The 9,265-nt window shown below is 32.8% G+C and overlaps 1 protein-coding gene and 1 long non-coding RNA gene across 2 annotated transcripts; both read right to left on the bottom strand.

Moving 5' to 3' along the window:
- LOC104713450 lies at positions 4,471-4,878 on the bottom strand. Its single transcript, XR_755638.2, has 3 exons — positions 4,863-4,878; positions 4,642-4,780; positions 4,471-4,557 (listed from the first exon to the last, which is right to left on the bottom strand). It is a non-coding gene; the product is annotated as an uncharacterized LOC104713450 (long non-coding RNA).
- On the bottom strand, positions 7,785-9,218 carry LOC104713448 (oxysterol-binding protein-related protein 1C-like). Its single transcript, XM_010430555.2, has 2 exons — positions 8,597-9,218; positions 7,785-8,222 (listed from the first exon to the last, which is right to left on the bottom strand). The coding sequence occupies exons 1-2, from the start codon at positions 8,999-9,001 to the stop codon at positions 7,845-7,847; spliced, it is 783 nt and encodes a 260-aa protein (XP_010428857.1). The 5' UTR covers positions 9,002-9,218; the 3' UTR covers positions 7,785-7,844.

Here is a 9,265-nt window from a genome sequence, read left to right as displayed (position 1 = left end):
AAACCGAACCGAACCGAAATTCTTCAAATACCCGAATGGTTAGTAAAAATCTATATCCAAACTAACCGAAACCGAACCGAACCGAACCGACAATTAAATGGTTAACCGAAATATCCGAAAACCTAGAAGATATCAAATATTATATACTTAATATTATGCAAAACTATAAAATAAACTTAAAATATAAATTATTTCTAGATTCAAAACAATTAAATATTTTAAATAATCAATATATGTAAATGTTATTATTTTGAATTTACAAAGTTAAATACTATTTTGTAAAATTGAATCAATATTTTTCCCTTTTTTGTATTTTTGTTATTATATATTTGGTTAATTTTGGTTATATTCGGTTAGTTTTGGTTATATTTGGTTTATTTGGTTAATGTTAATATAATTTATGTTAGTTATGGTTATTTATTTAAATAACCAAACCGAAACCGAACCGAAAGAAACCGAACCGAACCGAACCGAAATTTTAAAAATATCCAAATGGTTATTATATTACTATATCCAAAATAACCGAAACCGAATACAACCGAACCGAAACCGAATGGTTAACCGAATGCCCAGACCTAAGCCCGACTTAAAAAAAGTCACATTGTTATGACCAATGTATTGACTTCAATAATTCCGACTATACTATTAATAATAATAAAAATGAATAAATGTAACACAGATTCAAATTTTCTTTTTAAAGTATAGCACAAATATAAACTGCTGTTTATATGAGTAAAATTTTCAAAAGATTTTGGAAACAAAACAGTATTCACTATTCAGTAATCACACCTAACTAGTTTAGTGTGTGTGTTACTTTCCAATATTGATATAAATATATCTAATCAGAGCAATTAGAATAGAAACAAAAAATTAGAAAGGAAAAGTTATTTTAGGGGGAGTTTTTTTTCCTTTCTATGGAAATAAATCTTTTGATTGGCTCTTTTTTCAGCTAAAACGTTATATATATATAATATTGACAAAAAAATCAAGTTTTAAAAACTATGAATATCTAATGTTGTTGGATTTATCATTTTTCATATGAGTTCAAATCCTCATAACAAAACAAAATATGAATGTCTAATAATGCCTTAACTGTGTTTTATAAAATCTATCAATGTGCTACCATTAACCTCTCAAAGATTAGTATCTCTCCTCTCGGTCTATATATGATCTATCATCTACTTCGGTTATCTATAAAAAAAAATGTTACTATTGTTTTAATTACGGCAATTTTGATGGAGACATTAAAGTTGTTCACACGTCAACGTACGAAGTTTTGTTTTTGGTTACTCTGATTATTTCAGAAATGTTTGCAGTTAGAAACTTCTTTAACCGTTATTTCATCATTGATGATTTGTTTAAACTGTAGTTATTGTTAAAATAAAGGTAAAAATCACAAACGGTAATTAAATTCGTCAAACAAAACTCAAGCTCGAAGCAATAAACAAATCTCGAGACATTTGAGAGCCTATCTATAGTAGTAATACTTACATATACATGTATAAAAATAAAAAAGAAAACTAAGTGCCGGCGTGCCCTACGTTGTATGGAATTAATGTGATACCCACGTAAAAGACCAAATGATTAGTTATGTTTATCTCCTTCTTCTAAATAATAACACTACATGCTAATCAAAACTAATTTATAATTGTAAACAACTATGATCGATCATTAACAAATCGTCATCGCGAATTAGTGGAATAAAGAAAGGAAACCAGGTGATAATGTTTCGTAACCACATGATGAGACTTTTTAATTTTGTTCTTCTATGTGCCTTTATTATATTTATATGACGTCCGTCGGTCGTTATTCAAAGTTTTAGTTTTACTTTATCGATTGATAATTTTGTTGTCCTTCTTTAAGAAACGCCAATCGTTATTTGTATTGTGTTGATTAATATACGCATTTACACAAACTGTAACATATAACACGTATACACTGTATAATGTTGTTGTAATATATCCCGTATATCGGAAGCAAAACATTATACATCGAACAATGCTAATGCTATCTTGTTTATTTAATGTATATATTATTCGATCGGTAAAGACTTCTACACCCGAGGCTATTAGTTGAATCTCCAATAATCTAGTGGAAAGTTATTGACTTATCTTGTGGTTGTGGTTAGATTAATTTTGCATCGGTCTAATCATATAAGAAGCTGTCACTAATTGAAAAGCACGAGGTAACAATGATCATTGCAACAGTATTGTTTTGAAACCGATAAAAATGGATAACTAGGATTACACTGTAGGAGTATACTGTATCATTTTTTTTATGTGTGTGTGTGTGGTAACTGTGGTTTACTGTGATGATAATCTTTTTTAACGTTTTTTTGGAAATATATATTACTAAACACTCCTGGAAAAGGTTTATTCAACATGAAAATGCAATAGAGAACAAATTAAAAGATCGTTGAAGATCCCTTATAATATACATCGGTCTCACTAATAAATTATAAAACAAGATTGGGGGATATCACGTTGTCAGATAGAGCTATTTTATTGAGAATTTGTTCAATATAGCTTGTTATTGGTTATAAGATTTTAAATGATTGTGTTTTTAAATTCAAGAGATAATACATACAGTATCTTTAATAATGCAAGAAGCTACTAATTCTCTTCTTATATTTTACCAATTTTTTATTCGCATGATCGAGCGACGTTGTGAGTATTTCATCTTAAAATAATTGATCCCCATAGATTATGATTCGCCATGATTTGGGAAAAAGAAATTAGAGACAGATATGACAAGAGGAGACAAAAATGACTCTAATTTTGCGGATTATTTAATTAACTAAAATGCAAATCTAATTACGCGTCATTATCTACAAACAGCTCCTTTTTCTTCTTAACAGTTGGGATGATTAAGCTGAGCTGGCACATATGTGGGATCCGCTTTTGTAACATTTGGGCTGTCACGGCCCAACTAATATCGTCGTCTACGAAGAATCCAACGACATAGATGGTGCCACGTGTTGAAGTCTTTTTAGCGGTCAGGATTTCAAAGCACGTCATCAAAGTCTAGAGCGAACCACCTGTCTCTGGGGGGCGGCTGGCGTAAAGATACTACGAAGATTACGTTTCCTCTTTCTCAGAATAGTCACGTGCAACGTTCATGTTTGCACACGTGAGACTGTCAAAACATGATTTTTCAACTCGTAAAAAATCTTTCGAGGGGGAATTAGCAAACTGTTTTGATTTGTCCGACAGAAGAAAAACAACCATAAATATATATGAATGAAACACTCAAACACACCCCATAATATTGTTTTTGGAGTTGAAATATAGTTATAGGGTTAAAAAGAAACTGATGATATGCTTTTTTGGAGTTACAATTTAGAGTGTGAAAAATTGGAAAAAATAGGTTGAAGATGGTGTTAAAGGACAATTTATTAATAATGTTCTGATTTACAGCTGAAATTTGAACGTAAATCACTATTGTAAAATTCTGATCAAGATAAGAAAGGAAAACAGATTCTTGTACTAGAAAATTTGACATGACAATCTCTCTTAATGATAATTCTGTCATGTTAAGCAAAACAATAATGATAAATTATGTGAATGGAATTAGAAGAGAAAAGACAAAGAAGATGGATGACCGATTAGTCAGGTTAGCCGTCCGCCGACCTATTACGTACGCATCAAAGCAGAAGAAGACTCATAAGTCCTATCTTCCCAATTTCCAAATCACACAAAAATACAAATCTATTTTCAAACGAAATATTATGATTTGATAAGAGAGCTGAATCTCACCTTTTTAACTTTCATCTGCTATACTTATTTTACCTGCAAATACGTTCAAAATTTTAAATTACAAAAGCTAGTATTTGTATCACAAATTACCAAGTTACCATCACACATTACCAAGTTAGGGCATGTTTATAGGGGGATCAGGTAAAGGTGTTCTTAGAGGAGAAATATTGTAAAAATAATGTAAGATCAGTTCTTAAGAACTTTTGTTAAGAAGTAAATTATAGGGAGAACATGTATAAGATCTTAAGATTTAATAATATAATATTTTTATAAAAATTTTAAAATGTTTATTAATGTTTAATAAAAAATTTAAGAATGTTTAATACTATTTAATAATATAATGTTTATTAATATTTTTAAACATATTACAATTATAAAAATTTATAAAATAACATTTTAATAACATGTCTTCTTTAGTCTTGTAAGAAAACTTGGATTATGTATACAATTGAGTCTAAAATGTTCACGGCTAAATCTCAAAGACAATATATCTGGTGGAAATTAATGGACTTATTTAAAGTAGAAAAGGTTTTACATTTGTAGAATTGGTTACATTGACGAATGGGATAACAAAGAAACAGATAGAACGGCTAGTAATTCACAGTTGTTTTGATTGCATCCAATATCTGTGTCAAACAAGAGCACATGATATGTTAGAAACTGCTCTTTGGGTCGGAGCAACGTGATAAGAGAAAAGGATTAATTGAGATCAATATTTACTTACCTTCAAGAAACAACGTTCAAGGATTGTTGCAGAGATCTCTGCTCCAAAACCTCCTGTTATTGGAGCCTCATGGCTTATCTGCAACCCAAGCAAAAACAAAACAGTTTATAAGATGGACCAGACAAAACAAAACCCGCCATTATCATTTAAGTTAGAGCTTACAAGAAGTCTACCAGTCTTTTTAACCGAGGCCTCAACAGTTTCTTTGTCCCAAGGGAGTAGAGTCTAGACAAGCTTGTTACATAATGGTAAGCTGAGCTCCCCATCCAACAAGTGTTATGTCATTCCCTTCTCTTATAACCTGATCATAACCTCCTCTTAATTAGTCTCGACTATGAGATTGTCATCTTCTAAGAGAGACGGTAAAAATGAACTTATTATACCTCAGCTTCTGATAAACTTTTCATTCAAAGACTACAAGAGACAAGTGACGGACATGTTCGATCAACTAATATGATTCCACCAAATGCATTTCATCAGATACATTCCATTGAGTCTCTCCATGAGATTATATATGTGTTTAGAAGATTACGAACCTTAGGACTGTCGTCTCGTTTCACAGAGGAGACTGCTGCTTCACCGTACTTAAGGAGCTTGTTACACCATTGATCCAATTCACGAACTCCATCCTTGATAACATACAGCATCTGCCCATTATCACATTCTTGAGTTAAAGCTACCACAACACATTTCTACTTCGAATGACACAAGTCAAGTATAGTGATAACATCAATAAGCTAAAACTTGGTTCTCGAGTCTACAAGAATCAATAAATCACACAACTCTCAAACGAATCAGATAAACAGAACAATAGGTAAAAAGACTAAAGGAATATTTCTAACCTTATTGGCTTCAGAGCTTTCTGGATTCACGAAATCACCTTCACGAATTGGATTGGAGCGAGAAGAAACGCGTTCTCGTTCTGTCTCTGCTCCTCTGCTTTCGCCGCTCCTTCTTCGCTCATAAACACCGGTTTATCCACCGGAGCACGCCGATTCACCACTCTCTTCCCTTTCCCTTTCTTATTCCCCGATGAATCCGCCGCACTCAGTTTCTTAGCCGGAGAACCGAATCCTACTCCGGAAGAGCTTGAAGAATTCTTCGGTTGAGCTGGATCCTCTGTTGTCTCCGTTTCGATTTGGGAATTTTGACATTTGATTGCGAAATTAGGGTTTCTGGTACTGAAGAGACGATGAAGAAGATGATGACCAAAGAGGAGACGACGGTGAGGAAAAAAAAATCTCTCGTCGGGGAATAAGAAAGGGAAAGGGAAAGGGAATAACATCAACGTTTCTTTCGTTTACAAGGTGACATGTCAGCATAAGAACACTTGAAGAACAGATCTTAATTAAGATCATTTGGCCTGATTTTAAAAACACTATTCATTATTTCTCATTTTAATAAAGTCCAAGATCACCTCATTGTTTTGCCGATAAACATGGCCTTAGATGGTATTTGTATGCAACTTTCCATTCAAAACAAATTACTTCATTGCAAAAAAAAAAGTCGAGATAATTCATCCAATAATGAACTTGTGTGCATCTTATAAAAGTGTGCTTATTTGTCACTCTGAATTAGTACAAAATAAACAAAGGATATCAAAAACCCAAAAATGCAAACTTATCTCGGGATAAGAATTGGAAAGTTTCTTCTGTGTAACAAAAGAGTTGGGACTGTAGTGTACTTTTGACATTTCAACCTGGTTATTGTCCAATGAAAATCATGAACAAACTGTTATCTTTTGGTCACACCTCAATATGAATAGAAGAGAAATATTATCTTACTTTTGTTTTTATTAGTGCTAAAATAAAATATTATATGGTGGGGGATTGGTGACGTATGCAACTAGCCAACTAAAAGGCATGGGTCATAGAAGAGAGAAGAAGCTCAGGTATTGATGTAACAATATATCCTTTGTTCTGTTGGAGAATCAAAAGCCCATTCCTCAATAAGCCTTACACCAACGTCTTATCACTCCAGGTTTTACCAAACTCATCATCCTTCTTATTAAAATGTTGACCCTAAAAAAAAAAAAAAAGTTTGAATAAAAATAAAATCTCCTCGATTTAATTCATCGTTTCGGACCACTTATTTTGGTTTTGTAGGTAAAGTAGCTCCAACGTGTGTCATGTTCTTTTTTTTTTTCTGATTCGATGTCAGCGCACCACAGCAAATATTGTGGTTAATTCCGTGCGATGAGTATAAACTATGATAAATGTAATGGTTTTGTTTTCTAGCATTACCTTTGTTTTATACTCCTATAGTTCTATGTCTTTGAGGTCTGTGTATAATATAAAAAAAGATAAAAGGAGTTTGTAACGTACTAAAAAAATGGAGAGATCACGTTGAAGTTCCAATACGTATTTTCTTAAGAAATGATAATACAGTTTATTGGACTTACGTATTAATGGGTTTTAAATTTACGAATACGTCTCTTTGTCGTGTAAGCTTGAAAGGGAAAGCCCATGCTCATAGTTTTAGTCTTTTCTTTCGTACCTTTCTGCTTCATTAATTTTTCGATATACAAAATAGTTTTTATAAAGAAAAAAACATATTAAAAGAAAGAATATGAAACTGAAAAGTATCAGATTGAACAGTCATACGTCTTCATCGTTGGCAGAAACGAACCCAATTGGATTTCGATTTTAGCTTCTATTATTATTACTATCATCTTTGGTTTAAAACTTTATCTTTTGTTCTATTAAATAGCATCAACTTAGAAAATAAAAAAGTATGTTTAACTGTTAAAGTACTGAAGTACACTAGATAATTCGAGGATTCGAATATATATTTTAATCGTAGTCGTGACTTCATCATGTCCATTACGTAGCGTTTTCATGCATTATATTAATTTGTTGACGGTGCCTGCCTACAGCTAACAACAACTACGTTATATTATTGAAAAACGTTTTAAAACTTAGTAAGATTATTTTGAATGTCCACAAATTGAATCAGCATATATATACATTGACTCCATCAATATATTAAACCAAAAGATATAAACATTGCAATATACAAACTCGTAACGCAATGATCTGTATTAGTCTCAAGAGTTTTAAACTTTATCCTCCGAATACTAGTTTCTTGTATACAAAATCAAAAAGTAATGTCACTGATTTTACAAAAATCAAATTGGGCCTATACCCATAAAGTAATTATACATAGGCTTGCACTAAATGACCCATAAATCACATATGGGATTCTAGTAGTACTCAGTACCTCACATCAACTCAATAATAGAACAAAAAGATCCATATCAACTCCTGAACTTTTCATTATTATGCAAAAAAAAAGAAGTAAAAGTCTACTTTAATTTAAACTGATATATATCAAATATCTAGAGATAAATCATGAAAAACTTAGGGTTAGTAAGTTTTAGGTGAGTTGTTAAAGTTTTTGAGGGAATCTACAAGATGATATTGATACTGTTTCAGCGACATGACCTCATTATGCAAAGCAACGAAATTGTTCTTCATTATGTCTTCGCAATCTTTGATGATTGTCTCATTAACCTCTTCTTTCATTAATCTTTGTCTTAGTTTATCGGTAGAGAGTGAGACATTAGTGGTCGATGCCATTAACTCTTCGTTTGACATTCTTGGAAACGTTTCTTTAACAGCTTTTAAAGCTTCGATCCAAGCGTTACGATCCTCACTCGTTGCTGCTCGTAAATGCAGACTCTTCGTGCCCGTGTATAAAGTGAATCTCTTTGCGTCTGATATGCTTTGTCCAATCGAAGAGACCTACAAAAACACCCCATATAAATCAATTACAGTTGTGGTGTGGAGCACTTCCAAATATATATATATATATGGATTTGGCCGAGTTCAAAATAACATATGCAACCGGGGGTGTGGTTGATATTTTTAATTTTGTTGGGACACATTCAAAACTTTTATAAAATACATGTGAACTACCAGATCATAACTACAAGTCTATAACTGTAATTTTAGGGTATAATTACAAACATTCAAAAATAAAGGGGCGTTTCCGAAATAAACAGAAAAACTTAGGTGAATCCGTTTAAACAGTAGGGGTGTATCTGCTAATTAAAATATGTGAGGTGAAATTAAGATTTATGTAAAACTACAGGGGCGTTTTAAAAATAAATCGAAACCTTGAGGTGGATTTGGCCGAGAGGTTTCCCGGGGCTATGAACATCACCGCGTTTGCTATGTCGGCAAATGAACCTTAAAGAATCGCCGCCGATGAGTTTAGATCTCCGATCCATCTCAACGGAGAGAGATATTTTATCAGGACCGTGGATTCTATAATACGATAAAACTCCGTCCTGGAGAACGAACCACCGCCGTTTCCATCCTTTGCCGTAGTTTATCCATTTGTAGAGGATCCCAGCGACTCCGTTACCCGACGGTGATCGGTCTTCGTTGGTACGAGGACCAGCGGAGAGGCTGTACCGGAGATCATGGGCGTGGTTGGTACGTGTGGAATGATGAGGGATGTTTAACGAAGCGGATCGAGCTGCGATGTTGGATTTTACGGCGAGTGGAGAAGAAGACATTGTTTAGGAACGATCGGAGAAATTTAGGTTAAAGGAATATATTAAACCGGTGGTTGAAAGGAGAAGGTGAGAATAATAAGGTAATGGAGTTAGAGAGAATTAAGGCGAAATCAATTTGTAAAGTGCGAAGGTTGCATGGAACGCAAGGTTGCTTTTAGAACGATTAAAAAAATGGAAGTAATAAATTTGCTCATGGTGAGAATTTGCTTTCTAGGATTTTAATAAATTAGTTTGGTATATAATTATGTGATTAATACAATAAAG

This window comes from Camelina sativa, chromosome 9 (assembly GCF_000633955.1).
Source record: "Camelina sativa cultivar DH55 chromosome 9, Cs, whole genome shotgun sequence".
NCBI classification, from domain to species: domain Eukaryota; kingdom Viridiplantae; phylum Streptophyta; class Magnoliopsida; order Brassicales; family Brassicaceae; genus Camelina; species Camelina sativa.
The sequence above is the reverse complement of the archived record's forward strand: the minus strand, read 5'-3'. Positions and strand labels throughout refer to the sequence as shown.